The sequence below is a fragment of the Mauremys mutica genome, chromosome 17 (assembly GCF_020497125.1).
Source record: "Mauremys mutica isolate MM-2020 ecotype Southern chromosome 17, ASM2049712v1, whole genome shotgun sequence".
NCBI lineage: Eukaryota > Metazoa > Chordata > Testudines > Geoemydidae > Mauremys > Mauremys mutica.
This window is the reverse complement of record NC_059088.1, coordinates 20,749,110-20,769,248: the sequence shown is the minus strand read 5'-3', so window position 1 is coordinate 20,769,248 and position 20,139 is coordinate 20,749,110. Positions and strand designations below refer to the sequence as shown.

At 49.8% G+C, this 20,139-nt stretch overlaps 1 protein-coding gene across 2 annotated transcripts in view; it reads left to right on the top strand.

Moving 5' to 3' along the window:
* LOC123351468 (junctional adhesion molecule A-like) overlaps positions 1 to 20,139 on the top strand; it is a 38,236-nt gene that overhangs the window by 4,699 nt on the left and 13,398 nt on the right. For both annotated transcript variants that reach the window (XM_044990855.1, XM_044990853.1), the window contains exon 2: positions 13,454 to 13,513. In XM_044990855.1, the coding sequence (XP_044846790.1) occupies positions 13,454 to 13,513 (60 nt within the window). The remainder of the gene's footprint in view (positions 1 to 13,453; positions 13,514 to 20,139) is intronic.

The window sequence follows — 20,139 nt, the reverse complement described above, 5'->3', positions numbered from 1 at the left end:
GCCACGACAGTGCACTTGTAGCTGTCAGTGTGGCCCGACTGCAGCGCTTTCCCTACTCAGCTGTACGAAGACAGGTTTAACTTCCAGTGCTGTACAGCTGCAAGTGTAGCTGTACCCTTATCTTTGTGAAACTTGTCCATCACTACCATGTGATAATGGCTAGATTAGTGATCACTGGTGAGTACTAAGATCATTGTTACAACTAACCTAACATCCCTTCTTCCTCCTGTCTGTTCACAAGTCAAATCTTTTGTCTTAGACTGTGAGGATTCTCTGCAGCTTGAGGTCCTCAAACCACAAGTTGAGGACTTCAGTAACTCAGACATAGGTTAGGGGTTTGTTACAGGAGTGGGTGAGTGAGATTCTGTGGCCTGCGTTGTGCAGGAGGTCAGACTAGATGATCATATTGGTCCCTTCTGACCTTAGAGTCTGAGTCTGAGTGAGTGTTTGTATCTTGCTTAGGACAATGGGTCCCTAATTCCTGATAGCGGTGCTTATAACAAATGGGGACTGCAGAAGGCTCCAGTCTGTCCCCACAAAGAATCAATACTAATGTAAAGTTGCCAGTGTGGACGCATCATGAGTTAGGGTGCCCGGGGCTGCTTTAATGCCCTCTAACTTGCAAGTCTAGCCAAGCCCTTAGTAAACAGCACCTCTTTACAAAGCAAGCAGGCTTGGCTGAAATGGCTGGGCAATTCTTTCTTGTGCACTGAGTGACTGGTACAAATGCTCCTGCACTAATTCATTGCAAAAAGATGGGTCATCAGTACCACTGGACAAGACTTGGAAGTTTTAAAACAGTGGGGGAGAAGCTTTCCCTTGTACTCCTATTGTAAGAGAAACTGGTTTCCCCGGCAGGTATGTATTTTGAAGAAGTAGTTATTTAAACTGTTGCTCTGACCATTTGTCCTCCATTTACTTCAATTGCTGCAATATGCATTTCCTTGTCACTCAACCACGCTAGTTTCCCCACATCCCCAGAGTGCCAACCGCACCCCATTTCTGCAGGGATGCAGGAAACAGCAGGGAGTGCTGAGACACTTCATAGGACGGAGACTGGGTCATGGATTTTTTTTCTCCCCCACCAAGAAATTTTGGGAAATTTGGCTGGGACGTCTGGTCCTGATTTTGCACTTCAGAGATTGAGATCTTGAGCTGAAGTTACAAAGCCATCCCCTGCCATGTTGCTCCTAAGGAGAAGCTTTCCCTGCCCCATGGCAGAGGGAGGAGTGTATATTGAAGAATTAACAGCAGTGGAAAGGTAAAGCCTGCAAGGAAAGCTGACCAAAGAGGACATCTGTACAGGTGGGAGGGTCTTACTGGAAGTATCTAAAGCTGACACCATGCCTCACAAAGTTGCTGGTTCAGGGGTGATGCCTGAGCATTGCCACATAGACTAGGGTAAGGCTGTGGCAGCCTGCTGATCATGTTGTAGGATCCAGCTGCAGGAAGCTCAGCATCCTCCCCTGCTTCCTGTCCCCATAGCTCCTCAGCTGCAGGGGGAGGCGTCACTGTATGGGGAGCTGCTCCCCCATCTGCCCAACCCCCATGCATCTGGACCCCCCCATACCCAGACACCGCCACTATGTCTCACCCCGTACACTCCTAGCCCTCCATATCTGAACCCCACTGAACCTCAACCCCTGCATCTGGAGCTCCCTGTCTCCAGACCCCCATCCCTGCACCCAGACCACCCCCCACTGAGCTCCCTACACTCAGCCCCCCACCCTGACAAATCTCACCCCCTGCACCACCCTAAGACCCTACGTCCAGACCCCCATGCCACTGACCTCCAACTAGCTGCACCCAGACCCCCACCCCACCAAGCCCCACTCCCCCAGCACCCAGACCCTCCTGCTGAGACCCTCACACCCAGACCCCTCCACTGATACCCAACCACTTTCACCTGGAAGCCCCTGCAGAGTCCCATTGCACCTGGAAACCCCTCCTAATGAGCCTCTGTGCATTCAGATTCCCCCCACACACACCTAGACCCCCCCACACTGAGCAGCCTGCACCTTGATTGTCCCACCAGAATCCTCTCCCCCCACACTTGGATCCCCCCACACTGAGCCCCTCCACACATGGATACTGCCTGGTTGAGCCTGCCTGCCCCACACCCTGCGCAGATGGCAGGGCCCCAGGGTGTGTCTGCGTTAGGCCCAGGCCTTGTGCTGGGTCAGGGTCAGGTGCAGCTAGGGTGACCAGATAGCAAATGTGAAAAATTGGGATGGGGTGGGGGATAATAGGAGCCCGTTTAAAAAAGCTCCAAATATCGGAACTGTCCCTATAAAATCAGGACATCTGGTCACCCTAGGTGTAGCCTCACCACTGAGTCTGTGTCCTGGGGGTGGCCGGTGGGGAGGCTGCAGGGTGATCTCCCACCTTTGTACAACCAGTGGCCTGTGCTCCGCACTGCCATGCTGGAGCCTCTGCATTTATTTATTGACAGATAAAGCTGGCAGAGCTTTAAAATATTGTGCACAGAATTTTTTATTTTTTTGGGTGCAGAATTTTTAATTTTGCCCTCAGGAGTAACAGGCAGATGCTCTTTAATGTAGCTGGCAAAGGCAGAATGCCAGATCTGAGGACTAGCAAGTGAAACTTGAAAAATTCAAACCGGAAACAAGGGGCACATTTTTAACAGTGAGGGGGCATATCGCCCACTGGGACAGTGAACCGAGAAGTTTGGTGGGTTCTCCATCACGTGAAATCTTTAAATCATGATTTGAGTGTCTTAAAATATATGCTCTAGCTCAGTTACAGGTTATTGGGCTTGAGGCAGGAATTGCTGGGTGACATTCTAAGGCCTGTGCTCTGCAGGAGGGCAGATTAGATGGCCACACTGGTCCTTCCAGCACTTAAAAATCTGTGGTCCTGTGTCTTGTCTTCCAAAGAATAAAGAGTCTCTTATGCCAGATGGGTTGCTATTAATGTAGTAAGATATCTGCTTTTGTGTACACTGAAAAATGCCACAGCTGTGGTTCACACTCTGAAAGATTGGTGCAGGACCAGCCCAGCGATGGATTTACTCCCACAAACATGTCTCTCAGGGAACTGTGGGGCAAGGCCACTGGGTACAGCTGGTTTTGGAGGGTGTGCTGTGTGTTATAATTTGGACCTAGCCACGGTGACGCATCTTTCCATATTACAGCTGTTTAATTGTGAAATGGTGTTGGGTTGTTGTATAGACTTCAGACTACTGCTCAGGCTGAAACTCAGTGACTCAAAGAACAGATTTAAATTTTATTAGAGAATATTTAAAATAAACGATACCAAGTGTTTGAAGCGTCAGTTATTGTGTCATTGGGGGTAACATACAGGTTGTGGGGGGATGTTAGCATTTTGGTGTTAGGCAGCATATACATATACACAGTCTGTCATGTCCCCAATGCGGGGTATACGGTGCGTGAGTTCAAGGTACAGCCAGTAAACGGTGAGGGTACATCACTCAACTTTGTGTGTTAATTCCGTTGATTGTCATGTAGCTGATTTAGTTTTCCATGTGATTAGTGCTGCATATTACTGGTTTTCACTCTCTAGTTACTTAACTGACTTTAATCAATGACTGCAATTTGATTTGCCCCATTCTCAGCCGGTTGCAGCCACTTAGCAGCCATTTTTATCAGACTGCTGCTTAGGCTTTTTCTGCCTGGTTCAATTTACAGCCATAATGTCCATTAACACTTCATTTTACACCTCTCTTTTCTCTCCTGATTTGCAAAGTACAAGCCTAGCTTAGCCTCTCTCTCCAGCCTGCTCTTTGTCCCTGGTGGACCTGCAATACTGATACAGTTAAAATCATTTAACTTAAGGTATACCAAAGAACTAAGATGTAGCGAAACCTCATCATGGGACCTTAAACTGTATTAACCATTGTCTTCTGCTTAAGCTTACCCTAATCGTCATGGTATCACAGTACTGAACGCTGCAAGAACCATATTTAGAGGCAGTTGTGAAATGTATAGCTTATCTTTGTGGTCAGGAAAAATAACAGGATACAACTGTTAGGGAACTGTTTTAAGCCTGGTAGATACTAGGCTAAGTCACAGTCTCTTAGCATGGCTGTGACAGAGAAGGAAATGTCAGAAATGTGGGTGGCTCATGCCAGATTTTATGACCATTTAAATTGGTTATAAGGCCCCATCTACAGAACAGCCCTGTCGCTGGTCCTGGTTACAACATAGCTTTCTTGCATGGTTTACATTTGGTGGCATAGGCCAGATTTTGGCTGTTCCTGATGGGCTGTGTAAGAGCATTTCCCAGACAGGGATGAATCCTCCCAAGACCTGTCTCTACTACAAAGCGGAGCCATGATTTAGCTTTCACCCCGGTGTGGTTGTGGAATCAGTGGGGGCTTTAGATGAACTTCTTGAGGAGGAACAGTGTCTTGTAAACCTCCCCCACGCTTATGACACTGTAGAAAGCCACCCCTTGTGAGAAGGGATTAAGTCTAAGAATACTTACAGATGGGGGGAAACTGAGGCACTTGTGTGAGCTGCCCAAGGCAGAGCCAAGACTAGCTCTTAGCAATCAGGCATCCAAGACGACTGCCACTATAGAAGTAGCCCATTCAGTTGAAGCACATGCTAAATGTGTCAAGCTCCAGACGCAGGCAAGATCACTAGCAAGTCTTGAATACTCATGCTGGTGTGGGGGTGGTAACTTGCCTGCCAGTCGTAGGCATCTGGAGGAAACAACCCCACAAGGAAATGTCAAACAAATGGGGCAGCAGGTACCATTAAAAACCTGCCACACCTCTGGGGAGCCAGGACACCTGGCAAAGCAGCATGAGAAAGGAACTAAGAGTTCTTCTTCGAGTGATTGCTCATGTGCATTCCATTAGGTGTGCGTGCACGCACGTGATGCATGCACAGTCATCGGAAGGTATTTTCCCTAGCGATAGCCATCGGGTCGGCTGTGGAGACCCCTGGAGTGGCACCTTTATGGCAGTGTATATAGGTCCCTGCCGACCCGCCGCCTGCACAGTTCCTTCTTACCGCCAGTGACGGTTGTTGGAGCAGCTCAGTCTCTTGCATTCGCAAGTGCCTACCTAGTGGTTCCCTTTCTTAGTTGTATATAGTTTGTAGTTTAGTTGGACTTACTTCGGGGGGGCTTCCCCCACTGCGGGCACCAGGGCATGCCTTGGTCGCAGGGATTTAAGGCGTGTAAGAGGTATGTGAAACCTATGCCCACAGGCAAATCTGCATGCTGCCTGCCTCAAGTGTTTAGGAGAAGGCCATCAGACAGATAAGTGCCCAATTTGCAGGAGCTTCAGACCCAGGACTAAGAGCGTGTTTGAAGCTCCTCCTGACAGTCAGCCCTCCGCCCATAGCTGGCACCGGAAGCGGCACCGGCATCATCAGTGCGCAGTGCCCTAGCGCGGGATGTCCCGGCACTGAGGAAGGACTCCTCCAAGGAGCACCGGCGCTGCTCCCCAACCCATAAGGCCAGTGCCACCAGGCGGCACTGCTCGCAGTCCCTGGTGCCGCATAAGAAGGCAGACAGGGGTCATTCCCCCGTCAAGAAACCTTGAGGGAACTCCAGTGTGGTGCGTCCTCCGGCGGGACACCCATGGTCTGGGCCTCAAGACCTAGCACCGTTGACTCTGGCCCCAAAAGGAGGCCCCTCGAGTCCAGTGCTGATGGACTCACTGACTAAAGAGGATTTGGAGGAAGAGATTGACCATCCCCTCCATGCCAGACACCTACGAGGGAGCACAAGACCTCATTGCCATGACGGCACAGTCCCCAGCCCCGCAAGCCTAGGTACCAGCAGCGGCACCGGCTACAACGTCTAGCCCGGCACCACATGTGGCTCTGGCACCAATGGCGGCACTGCCTCTGGTTCATCATCGTGGCAAGCCTATGATGTCACAGCACCACTCACCATCTCCCTGGTACCGCTCCCCGGCACCATCCGGCTCCGTGCCTCTCTTGTAGTCGGGCACAGACTCCTCATCCGAGTCAGATGCTGAGTCTTCTGTCTCTTGACGCAGCCACTACTGCTCCTGGTCCCGGCACTGCAGACCAGTGGAATCATCGGCACCAGCGGTCACCTGGCCACCCCAGTGGCAGGGCCTAGTCCAGTGGCCCTTTTGGACCCCTTGGGCCTACCACCAGGGTCAGGGCTCCAGGCCGGCATCGATGGCATCTGCACTCCGTGGGCCCCCCAGCAACGTTGCTGGCTTGCTACACCCCCAGGGCTCTTGAGGACCCCATATGAGACAGGGACCTTGGGCTGTCATGCTCAGGTGCAGCACCCGATCCAGCGCCATCAGTGACACTAGAGCCATCTCCAGTCACAGGAGGCTCCGAGGTACCTGACCTGACCTCCAGAAAGGCAGGAAGACTCTGTCCCTATGGGCCACCGCCTCCTCACCCAACAAGGCAGGGGTGGGCACCACCACCCTACCAGTGATGGACACCAAGAGTCACCAGGACCTCCTTAGGAGGGTGGCCCTAAACTTAATCTCCAGGCAGAGGAGGTCATGGAGGGAGCCTGACCCAACGGTGGACATCCTTGCCCCTGAGGGTCCTTCTAGGGTGGCCTTGCCGCTCATAAGAACAATCCAAAATACCACAAAGGTGCTTTGGCAGACTCTGGCCTCTCTACCACCCACCGCTAAAGGGGTGGAAAGACAATATTTTGTGCTGCAGAAAGGGTACGAACACCTTTTCAGCCACCCCATCCAGGGACCCTGGTGGTCAATGTGGCAAACCACAAAGAGCGGCAAGGACAGCTGGGTCCTGTGCCTAAATCATGGGACACTAAGAAGCTGGACCTTTCTGGCCGGAAAGTCTAGTTGACTGTGGGGGGCTCCAGTTTCAAGTGGCCAACCAGCAAGTGGTACTCAGCCACTATGCTTTCAACTCCTGGAGTTTGTTGGCAAAATTCCAGGCATTACTCCTGGCTGATTCGCACAAGGAGTTTAGCGCGCTCCTTGAGGAGGGCAGGGTTGTCTCCAGAACCTCCCTCCAGGCCGCGTTAGATGCGGTGGACTCGGCGGCTTGGACCATCGCCACCACTATCACAATGAGGCGCAGTGCGTGGCTCCAGGTCTCAGGGATACCATCTGAGGTCCAGAACACAATACAGGACCTCCCCTTTGACTGTGCAGACCTCTTTGCCCAAAATACGGACTCACCTGCACAGCCTTAAGGACTCGCGTGCAACTTTGAAGTACCGTATTGTCCCGAGTATAGGCTGCACTTCCCCCCCTAATTTAAGTCTTTAAACTAGGGGTGCGGCCTATAATTGGGATCTTGCAAAAAACAAAACAATAAAAATACTTTAAATCCCAGCCGCGGCGGGGAATCAGAGCGCTCTGGGCTGCCCGCTGCGGCGGGGAGCCCAGAGCCCTTTAAATCCCAGAGCGGCAAAGCAGGGGAAAAAAATAAAAAACACAGCGCGGCTAGAGCGGGGGGGGGGAGGGGGGGAGGATGATGAAACTGCAAAGCGGGGGAAAACAACAAAAACTCGGTGCAGCGGGAGCAGTAAAGCGGCGGCGGGGGGGAACAAAAACGGCGCAGCTGAAGCGGGAAAGCAGGTGTAGGGGTGTGTGTGTGTGTGGTTTTAAAAAAAAAAAAAAAAACAAACCCAGCACGGCCGGAGCGGTAAGGTGGGGTGGGGACAAAAAACCGGTGCAGCTGGAACGGCAAAGCAGGGGAGGAAAAAAACCTGCAGCACAGCCGGAGCGGTAAAGCAGGGGGGAGGAGGAAAAAAAAAAAACCACGGCTGGAGCGGCAAATGGGGGGACGAGGGGGACAACAGCGCGGCTGGCAAAGCAGGGGAAAAAAACAAAACAAAAAACCCTACAGGGCGGCCAGACCCAGGGTGCAGGGGGACTCCCTGTGCTACAGAGTGCACGCCTGGTCTAGTTGGGGGGAGGGAGAGGGAGAGGGAGACGGCTGGGGGAGTGGGGGGGGGGAGAGAGAGAGAGAGAAGGGGGGCGGCCAGCGCTTCAGCGGGGAGCTCACCCCACGGCCCCAATTGCCGTGCTGTCTTCTGGGAGGGCTCCGTGCTGCTCCGGTCGGCAGGGAGGGAAGGACGTGGGCTGCCCTGTGGAATTTGCTGCAGGGCGCTGCCCTCCTCCGCACCCTATAGGGCAGCCAGAGCAGCAAACAAAACCAAAAAAAAAAAGCAGTCGTGCAACCCTAGGATTGAGCGGCATGCCGCCCCCTAGAATCTGCCGCCCCAAGCACCAGCTTGCTCAGCTGGTGCCTGGAGCCGGCCCTGGCTGGAGAAGCCCACAAGTTACCAGTATGATGTCCCTGTGAGGCATCCGTAGCTCCCCATGCTGACTTGGGAGCATTACGTCCCTGTGAGGTATCCATAGCTCTGCACGCTGACTTGGGAGTCGAGGGCGTTTGTTTACTTTTACCGGTATTCTCTCGGGAGGATACGGTATATGGTGAGGAGGGGGTTGTGTGATGAAGGGGGCTGAGGGGAGGTTGTTAATAGGGTGAGTAGTGGGCACTGTGTGAGGGAGAGGTAGGTGAGAGAATAAGGAGGTGGCTAAGAGGGTAAGGAAGGGCCGTGTAAAGGAGAGGGGCCTAAGAGGGTGAGGGGGCTGAGAGTTGAGGATGAGGTTGTTGTTTTTTTTTTGTACAGGGGCTAACTTAAAATACCAATATGGCTGATCAAGTGGAGATTCAAAATTCAACCAGCCAAGGGAAAAGGCGAAGTTACGATTCAAACTTTAAGATAAAAGTCTTAAAATACGCTGAACAAACAAGCAATAGGGAAGCTGCCAGAAAATACGACGTAGATGAGAAAAATGTACGTAGATGGAAGCTGATGCAGAAGAAACTAGAAAACTCAGCTTCTACGAGGAAATCGTTCAGAGGGCCTAAGAAAGGCAGGTATTGTGAAGTTGATGCAGCAGTGCTTCCCTTCATTCAAGAGCAAAGAAAAAATGGAATGCCTGTCATCCAAAATCATACAATTGAAGGCATTAGAAATTGCCAGTGAATTAAAAAATCCCAGGCATGAATTTAAAGCAAGCCTTGGATGGTGCCGTAGATTTATGCTCAGAAATGGCCTCTCTCTAAGACGCAGGACAACACTTGCACAAAGACTACCTGTTGACTTCAATGAAAAGCTGCTTGCATTCCAACGGTATGTCATAGAGCTCAGGAAAAAGCACAACTATCCATTGAGCCAAATTGGAAATGCCGATGAAACTCCCGTTTTCTTTGATATGCCAAGTAATACAACCGTGGATCAAAAAGGAGCAAAATCCATTCTTCTGAGAACCACAGGCAATGAAAAATTACGTATCACAGCAATGTTAGCTGTTACAGCTGATGGTCATAAGCTGACACCTTATGTGATACTTAAAAGGAAAACTATGCCGAAGGAAAGTCTTCCAAGAGGCTTAATTGTCAGATGTCAGGAAAAGGGATGGATGAGCAAGGAGCTGATGAATGATTGGCTATCAGTTGTTTGGAAGAGTAGGCCTGGTGCTCTTCTTGCAAAAAAAAAAAAAAAAGCAATGCTGATATTGGATGCATTTAAAGGACATTTAACACCTGATATAAAAAGTAAGATTGCATCCTTGAAATCAGATCTGGTAGTAATACCAGGGGGTATGACATCCCAACTCCAAGTGCTTGATGTTGTCAACAAGCCATTTAAAGACCATCTACGGCAGCAGTATTCTGAATGGCTTGTGGCTGGAGATCATGCCCTCACACCAAGCGGCAAAATTGAGAAACCATCAGTGGCTTTGCTGTGTCAGTGGATTACCGGTATTTCTGTGTGGGCAATGATATCTTCAGAATCAATCATCAAAGGATTCAAAAAATGTTGCCTGTCAAATGCATTGGATGGTAGTGAAGATGATGATGTATTGTGGGAAGATCAGAAAGAAGTGGATCAGGAGAATGATGAAGAAAACAGTGGGAGTGATTTAGAAAGCATTGGAAGTAGTGACGAAAACCTGAGCAGATACCGGTATTGATGGAGAGAGAGGCAGTGAAAGTGACTAAAATTTCTCAGAGGGATGACTTAAGAACATTTGCTAATGTTGTTTGTTGTGCAGGGGAGAGGGTGAGAACTGTTCTCATCAGTCTCCTTGTTGTCCATTCCTTTTCCCTTCTTTATTTACAGTATAACTACAAAATAGTTTTCAATATTTCTGAGTATATAACATATGCTGTCAGAAGCAGGACTACCAAAAGTGTTAAAAGTGTTAAAAATAGTGGTACATGTCTTCCTATTCATTAAATAAAATACTGTTTTACTGTTCTACTAATGTGTATATTTTCTTTGTTAAAGTTAAAAATTTAAATTTTTTAAAATAGCACCAAACTTTAAGGGTGCGGTTTATAATCAGGAGCGGCCTATACTCGGAACAATACGGTATTTGGGGAGCCACATCCCTGCACCTCAAAGAAAGCCTTTTAAGCCTCAGCCCCCGTCCCGCTTCTACTCTGGGCCTCGTAGATGAGACTCGTCAAGGAGACGGGGCAGAAATAATAGGCACACGCCACAGTCCTCCTCAGGCTAAGGCCAGGGTTCAGCCAAACAGCCCCCTGGCCTGAAGCCACACTTTTGAAGATGTGCCCAAGGACGGAGCATCAGTTTCAGTCTCTTTGATCCTCTTCCCCCCCCCCCCCCCTTGTGAATCGACTCTCCCGCTTCTACTGTGCTTGGTCCCAGATCACATCAGATCATTGGGGTCCTCAGCATGGTAGGGGTGGGATATTCTGTTCCCTCCCATCCCTGTCCCTTTTCAGGGACCCTTCTCACGAGCACTCCTCTTGCAGGAGGTGCAGTCGCTCCTTGATCTAGGGGCAATAGAGGAGGTTCCTCAGGAGTTCAGGGGCAAGGGGTTCTACTCCTGCTATTTCCTCATCTCCTCCCCCCCCCCCCCCCCCAAGGCCAAGGGCGGGCTCTGGCCTATCCTGGACCTGTGAGATCTCAACACATTCATAAGGAAGGTGAAGTTTCGCATGATCTCTCTGGCCACCATCATTTCTTCCCTGGATCCGGGGGACTGGTACGCCGCCCTCAACTTGAAAGATGCGTTCTTCCATATATCTATTATCCCGGCCCACAGACAATTCATGGTCAGTAGCCACTGCTAGCAGTTCAGGGTGCTCCCGTTCGGGCTCTCGGCAGCCCCCCCGGGTATTCACCAAGTGTATGGCAGTCATGGCAGCCTTCCTCTGCAAATGTCAGGTGCAGGTATTCTGTACCTAGACGACTGGTTCATCAAGGCAGAGTCCCAAACACAGGCCGCAGAGCATGTGTCCCTGCCCCAGGCCACATTCCACAGGCTGGGCCTCATATTGAATGTGCCCAAATCTACACTGGCCCCGACTTGGAGAATAGAATTCATAAGGGGCTCTCTTGGACTCCATGCTGGTGAGGGCGTTCCTGCCGGAGCTCCGCTTCCAAGCATTCATGGACATCATCGAAAACCTTCACCGTTTGCCCACAACCACAGCCAGAAATTGCATGAAACTATTGGGGCATATGGCAGCCTGCACATACGTGGTCCAGCACTCCAGGTTACGCCTTTGGCCTCTCCAGGCATGGGTGGCGCGGGTGCACAGGCCAGGCAGGGACCCGCTGGACACGATAGTTACCCTCCCCCCTCTCATCCTTGAATCTCTCCACTCGTGGCTGCAACCACATGTTGCTTGTGCGGGAGTACCCTTTGCCAAACCCCATCCTATGCTATCCCTAGTCACGGACGCCTCAGCGCTCGGTTGGGGAGTGCACCTGGGCAATATCGGAACCCAAGACCTATGGTCCCACACAGAATTATCGCTGCATATCAATGTAAGGGAGCCGAAGGCGGTTCGTCTGGCATGCCAAGCATTCTAGGCCCATCTGCAGGGCGCATGTGTGTTGGTGCTGACAGACAACACTGCAGCGATATTTCTATAGAAACAAACAGGGTGGTGCTTGCTCCTCTCCCCTATGCCAGGAAGCCCTCAAACTGTGGGAGTTTTGCATCGCCTATTCGATACACTTAGAGGCATCACACCTTCCAGGAGCACAAAACGAGCTAGCCAACCACCTCAGCCACTGGTTTCACAGTCATGAATGGTCCCTCAGACTGGACATCGCATACTCGATTTTCCAGAGGAGGGGTGGCTCTCCCCACATGGACCTGTTTGTGATGCGGAGCAACAGGAAGTGCCAGCGGTTCTGCTAGGAATAACGTAGCTGAAGTCGACGTACTTAGATCTACTCACCGTGGTGTCTTCACTGCGGTGAGTCGACTGCTGCCACTCCCCCGTCGACTCTGCATGTGCCTCTCGTGCCAGTGGAGTACAGGAGTTGATGGGAGAGTGCTCGAGGGACGATTTTATCGCATCTGTGCCCTTGGCCTCTCCAGGCTGGAGGGCTGGAAGGAGCTCAGTGTAGGACTGCTCTTGAATTTCACCCAAAACTCCAGTTGGGGAACACGCTGCTGCTCAGAACTACGTTCAGAGCAGTGCACCAGGTTCCTTTTGGGGCACAGGTACAATTCAGGATATTGGTGAGAATCTTTAAACTTCTGAATTGTCAGGGACCCAGCTCCCGGAAAGATTCCCCTGTCATAGCCATGTGCAATCACTCTAGTGTTCTGGCCTAGAACCAGCATGGAGTTTTTCCAGTGGAGGTCCCCATCCCATTTGGAACTTGCTGGTCATCGGAGCCAGAACCTCAGGGCTCTCGGAGTGTAATATAAAATTATCTGTGTTTGGTGATGGTCCTGGCAAGACTAGGGCATTGTGGCTTCCAGCCCCGGTGGCAATTTATAGATCTAAGTTTGCACTCATGTCAAGGGCAATAGGTGCTATAAAAGTTCTGTAACAGTGCTAGAAACTGTGATTGCATAAGCAAAAATGACTGGTATGATGGCAGAGTGCAAAGCTGTCTGGGGAAGAGGGAACCAGCCTGTGCACACTTCAGTCAGTTTGGGCTCTTTCTCGGTGGGTCAGACATAAGCTGAGTGGTTTTGTGTGGGGAGGGGGAGTGCTGCTGAGACTGAGGAGGTGGTGTTGTGGGGGGCAATTGTTTAAAGAGGAAGCGGGGAAGAAATCTGTATTTCTTTAGATTGTAAGCGCTTTGGGGCAGGGACTGTCCTGTGCACGTGCCGTGTGAAGCCTAGTGGTCCTAGTGATCCTTGTTCAGTGTCGTAAGGCCTTACTGAATACAAACATTTAACTTTGTCTTAACAAAAACCAACCAGAAAGCAAAGCTTGAAGCAGTCTGACTAGAACCCCTTTCCCATAATGGGGTGCAGACCCTTGGAGAACTCCTAGACTTACAGAAGAGCTCAAGAAAATGAGGTAGAAAAGAATGTTCTTAGGTGTTGATCTTTCATAGGAGAGCTGCATCTCTGTGGGGTTGAGCTTGGCCGTTCTGCTGGCTCCGGGATGACTTGGGTTCTGTGGTTTGTAAACAAACATCTATCCTAATCATATTTGTTTTTTTCTCCTTCCCTTAGGGTCCTTGATATCAGCCCAGGTGGTGGACACACAAACCATTCAAGTGCCTGAGAATGACCGTAAGTGCAGAGGGCTAAATTATATATTCAAAGGCCGGAAGGGCCACTGTGATCTAGTCAGACCTCCTTGATAACACAGGCCATAGGTCTTCCCTGAATTAATTCCTGTTTGAACTAGATCAGATCTTCTGAAAAAACAAGTTGATTTTAAAAAGTGCCAGTGATGGAGAAGTTGTTGATTGCTGTCCTGTGCAGTCAAGGTGTAGTTTCACCCACTTGCCTTTCCCAGCTGGGGAATGATCTTTGGCTGAGGGCTGGTCTACACTGAAAACTTACATTGGCATAGCAACATCTCTCAGGGGTATGAAGAATCCACCCCCCCTGAGAGACAGCTGTGCCAACCTAAGCCCCGGTGTAGAGAGCACTAAATGAATGAACAATTATTCCATTGACCTAGCTACTGCCTCTCAAGGAGGTGGGTTAACTACAGTGACACAAGAATCCCTCCCTTGCTGTAGTGTCTGCACTTAAGCGCTCACCCTGACAAACTGCTACTGTGGCCCTGCTTCCTTCCAGCAGAAGTCAGTGTAGTGATCTTTAGGAGCACGGATACCTTGGAGCTCACAAACTGCAAAGACGGGGGGTTGGTTCCTGCCAGCTGGTTTGATTCAGTTGTTTTCAGCTTTGTGTGTGTGTGTGTGTGTGGTTTTTTTTTTTTTTTACTGGTTTAGATTCTGTGTGCACGTATTGAATGTGATCTAGTCATGACCACTTGTTCCTAAGATGTTGTAAAGGCAGCTCTTCTTCGACTTGGTGTCCATGTGGATTCCACTGCAGCTGCATGTGCGTCTCATGGGCATGAGGTCGGTTTCTTTTGAATAGCTGAGCTTGTTGGAGCCGCTTATCTTCTTCCCCGCCCCCTTCGTGCCCCTGTTTGAGGGCATAAAAGGCAGAGCAGACGCGATCCTTCCTCACTTCCCTTTGATGTCCATGGCAGCAAGACGGGACCAAGCAAGCGTCTGACTCACTGTTCCCCTAACTGAACACGTTGGTTTTTTTTTAAATCAGATTTGTGGAAAAAATCTTCATCTTCACACTCCTTTCATGTGGACATTTAAAAAAAAAAAAAAGTGAGGGAGTGTCGCCGCCCCCCCCCCCCCCAAACACACACACACACACACAATGTAAGCTGCCACATCTCAAGACAGACTTCCAAATCTGCCTATCCTGTGATGGATTCATGCCTCTCAAGGATGGATGCAGTCAAGGCAGCTTCTGCCTGTGGGAGAGCATCTCCCGGATCGGTGCTCTGTGGGCAAGTCCTTTTCATCCAGGACCTGCAAATCCAGGGACACTCTGCTCACGCTGCATATTTTGGAGCAATCCACCTGGGTCACTTAAGACACAAGTGACAGCCATTACCAATGTCAGGCTAGTTAAGCTGGTATCTGCCAGTGCTCTCTTGAGCATAGGTCATGCTCTAGTATTGAGTGCTGGACAAAAGGTGAAGAGAATATTGGCAGAGCTGGCACAAGTGACTGATGCCAACCATTTCAATATTGGCAAAAGCCTCTGCACCGAAAGCCGCGGTACTGACTCTGTTGGCACAGACGACCCTGGTGTCCGCATTGGTCACTCTGGCGCTGGCTTCCCAGGCAGTAAAGCTGGCATCCGTGCTCGTACATAAAGATCGAGATGCACTCATGGGACTGGACAGAGCCCATATCTAGCACCAAACATGAAGGAAGGTCCCAGAAGGAGGAAACAAAACATCTGTTCAAAAGACAGAGCATCTGAATTCTCTACATAGGCTGTGAATGGCACAGGGAATGAGGGACCCAGCACCAGTCTTGGCACAGGTGTCTGCCCTGGAATAATCTGGATCACCTCTAGACATGTTCCCTGTGCTGAAGAGACTAATGAAAGTGGCCCCAATGGCACATCACCTGACGGCATTGCTGTTCGAAGAGAGATTCCTCCTCACCTAACCCATGTACTCCTTGCTGAAATTGAGTAGAGATTTCCCCCTCCTCTTTCTTTGGAGTGAGACCCTGTGACCAGAGTCCCAGGGGAACCAGCTGAGGTCACTCAATTAGGGTGAACTGCAGAGAATGGGACAGCCAACCCCCAAAGCTGGTGGATATTCCAATACCTAGATTTACCAAACCAGCACAAAACAGCTTCTATAACACACTGGTTACCCAGAAGCCAACAACACCGTTCCCTTAAAGCAACCCAGCCTTAGGCCTCCCCCCCAGACACGCAAGTCAAATATGATGAGGATTACTGAATCTTATTCATCATACAAATTCTACCAATCCCAAAAGATTGGACACATTACCTCCCAGGTAATGAATATTTCAGATCTTACCCAAATACATGCTTACAGCCAATTCTTTTTAAAAAAGAAGAGTGTGTATTGGTTAAAAGATCAGTAGCCATACAGTCATGAGTACAGATCTTGAGATTCACATTCATAGCAGAGATGGTGAGCTTTGTAGTTGCAAAGTTTTCAGAATTTGTGCATAGGTTATAGTCCAGTGTTTATATTCAGGGTGGTCCAGTCAGGACTGGGGTCTCGGTCTTGGGCTTAAGCTTCCCCTGCATGAAGCATCAAGCAGATCTGAGATAAAGGATTGGGACCCAAGGCATCCTTAGGTGAACAATAGGCACCTAACAGTGGACCATTTCCTAAGCATTACAGGTAATTAGCTACACAGATTTACATAAGGCAGTTTATCCATTATGCAGTCTATTACAAACTTTAAAGTTTCATTATTTCACCCAAGACTCATCTAAATGTTAATATCCCCTTTTGATCTCTGAATCAATAGCTATAGCAGGGGTCGACAACCTTTCAGAAGTGCTGTGCCGAGTCTTCATTTATTCACTCTCATTTAAGGTTTCACGTGCCAATAATACATTTTAACGTTTTTAGAAGGTCTCTTTCTGTAAGTCTAATACATAACTAAACCATTGTTATGTAAAGTAAATAATGTTTTTAAAATGTTTAAGAAGCTTCATTTAAAATTAAATTAAAATGCAGAGCCCCCCGGACCGGTGACCAGGAGCCAAGCAGTGTGAGTGCCACTGAAAATCAGCACGCAAGCCATAGGTTGCCTACCCTGAGCTATAGTGACAGATAGCAACTGACTTGTTTAATGTTAGCCATGTAAACAGATATAAGTAAACATAAAATTAGTATCGCCTTTAATTTCTAACAACATAGATAGGCTAGAACTTTGAAATGCAAATCTACTATGGAATGGCCCTAATTACCATTCACATACTCTAACGTCTCTAAAGGTTGGCTTTGGGTTATATAGCCTGCAAGCTGCTTAACCCTTTCTGGCCATGTGTCATACTTTGTATAAGACTTGCTGCAGTTATATAACAGTGGTAGCAACAATGGTTTGCATGGTCCTATTTTAATCAGATAATGTCACAGACCCCAAGGAGGTTGCTGGGGAGTTTAATACCCATATGATGTCACCTTATCCTTACTGGGGACCATGAGCTCTTGTATCTGGGAGCAAGATCCCTCTCTCATGTTTCCAGAAAGGAAGCGATCCCGTTCCCCAGTAGCATCATTAACCAGGCCACCCACACCAGCACCAGACATGGGCCCACAAGAGCAGGAAAGCAAGGGAGGGATCACAATGACCCCCATCTCCACTCAAGGACAAGGCAGTGACACCAGCCCTGGCCCCAGCAATTGGTTTTAAAGCTTTTCAAGACCTCCTTTCCTGCATGCAGAGATCTTGGATACTGGGACTACATTTATACAAGAGAAGTCTTTATTTTGAGCACCATGATGCTGGCCAGAATCACCCTTCCTATTAAGAGGCTCCTGGAACAAAGGACTGTGGCAAATGCCAGGCCCTTTTCCTCCCTCTTTGAAAAGGGTGGAGAACAGATACCAGTGCCCCCAAAGGGCTTTGAACACACTTATGTCCATCCAAATGCAGAGTTCTTGGCTGTTGCGGCAGCACAGGAGAAATCAGTCCACGAAAGGCATGCCTAATGACAAAGAACCCAAAAGTTGGATCTCCATGGGCACAAGGCATACTCATCAGCCTCCCTCCAGCTGGGAAATTACCAGGCCCTGTTCACCAAATACATTTGGGAGAGGGTCACTCCCTTCCTACCAAGATCCTCAAGATAACAAGGAAGAGTTGAAAGAACTACTCAAGGAGGGCCAGACGGTCATGAGAGCATCCCTACAGGCGGCCAAGAATGCATCTGGTATGGCCACGGTAGTCACTGAGACAGCCTCCTGGGTACAGGCCACAATAGACGGCCTGCTCTTTAATGGGATTGAGCTCTTCAGCCAGAAAACAAGCGAACTATTCCAGTCCCTCAAGGAAAGCTCTGATTCTTAGGGATTTACACACCTAAAGGAACCCTTACAAGTAGCAGCCCAAGCAGAGGCAGAGGACACCATCCTCCTAGTGGGATTGACAGCCAGAGTACCCACAAAGAGAGAATCCCAGATAATCTTGGGGGCACCCATCTTCCATCACCTCAGCGCACCAGACTCCCTCTGAGGCAGCAGATTTGACAGGAGCATTGGGAGTTGCATTGGAGTCAGTGTGGAGCCTGCATCCACCTTCAGGAACTGCCTTTCCACTGGGCCTGGGCAGCCATCAGAGCCAATAAATGGACATTAGAAATTGCCCGTGGTTCCCCTGTCCATTTCCACGCATTATCCCCTGCCCTGCCCTGTCCTTCAGGGATCCTCGTCATGAGAACCTGGTACAAACAGAAGTGTACTAGTTTCTTCATCTCTTCTATGGCATGTAGGTACCTATGGAGTACTGGGGAAGAGGATTATACTCCTGTTGTATCTTCTGAAGATACGAGTTTTAATCCTATCCAGGCTTCATCCTAGACCTGAGAAGATTGGACACATACATACACTGCATCCGATTCAGGATGGTGACGTTTGCCTCCATCTCATCTCTTCCGGCTCAAGGCTGGTTGGTGGCTTTCTGCTGACATGACACGTCCTTCCACATCGCCATCCATCCAGCTCACAGGAAGTACGTCGGGCTCACAGTGGGGGCCCCATCATTATCAGTGCAACGTTCTGCCCTTTGGACTCTGTGGCACTGAGTCTTCTCAAAGTGCCTCGCGGTAGCAACAGCCCATTCACGTGTACCCTCAGCTCGACGGCTGGGTGATCGGGGGCAGATCCCAGGAGGAAATGGCAGAAAGCCTGGACTACACACTATCCCTATTCACTCAGGTGGGCCCCCTGGTGAGCTAGGAAAATAAATCTCCTATCCCATCACAGACAATAGAGTTCCCAGGAGCCTCGACTGACTCTGGATCGGTCAGAGTGAGCCTTCCTGGAGACAGGTGTAGTCTTTAGTACTTGGGATAGAATCAAACCAGACTGTGACAATGCGGATGTGCCTGGGGCTATGGGGCCATATGTTAATGTACACGTACATGACATTGCTTGCCAGGTTTCACCTGCGGCTGCTCCAGCTCAGGCTCAAGTTGGTCTTTCTTGCCCAGTAAAACACCTGATAAACAAGAAGATTGTGGTTCCACCACAAGACATAAAAGAACTGAGACGATGGTAGGAAACCAAGTGCTCTTCTCTGCCCCCTTTCTGGTATCAGGAACATGTTGGGAAGCCACCTAGACCATCTACAGATGCAAGGAACTTGGTACCTAGGAAACTCGGGGCTCCACATCAGTGCCATGGAGCTCAGGGCCATCAGGCTACCCTGCACAACCTTCCTACCTGTTCTCCCGAACTCCACAGTGCACATCCCGACTGACAACACCTGCGACACGCTACATCAACAAGCAGAGAGGTGCACACCTGTCTCCCCTATTGGCATGCCTTGAAGCTCTGGACACTGCTGCTGACACAGGATTATCCCAATGGCTCTCCATCTCCCAGGAGTTGGCAATGACCTGTTGGACTTGCTGAGCAGACAATCCATGGCTAATCGGGAGTGGTCCCTGGAGAGATCCATGATAGCGTCAAGATTCCACCATTGGGGAGCTCCTGTGGTAGACCTGTTTGCCACCCAGGATAACACCAGGAGTCAGCATTTCTGTTCCAAAGGGGGTGGGTAGCCTGGCATTATTTCCTAGCACTGTACTTCTGCAATGGAGTCCAGGTATCCTGTTTGCCTTTCCTCTGATATCCCTGGTCCCAGCATGATTTCCAAAATCAAGACACAAAGCCACAATCATTCATGTAGCTCCCAACTGGCCCAGGCAGTTTTGACCAGTGGACCTTTTGCCAGTGTCCATTCAGCCACCAATCCTGTCCAGACCTGATCTCCCAGCATCCTGGCCAGATACTCTATCCAGACCTGAAGTTCTGCACCTGACTGCCTGGATGTTGGTTGGGTGAATGACACAGAAGGACTGTCTTAGACAAGTCTAGGCGAGCCTTATACAGAACACTGGCTTTTGTCAAGCATTACGCATTGGACTTAGCTCCCAGGGCAGATGTAAAGTTTGGGAGAGCATCAGTTGAATAGGGATTGCAATACTGCAGTTGGCTTTCTGTTTCCAGAGGGGACACTGATGGCCAGTCACCTACAGTGGAACTGACAGATACTTTCAGAAAACGGACTGGTTCCTTACCCTGCAATAACTGTGGTTCTTTGAGATGTTGCAGTCAGGGCGGATCCCATGAGCCACCTTCCATCACCAGT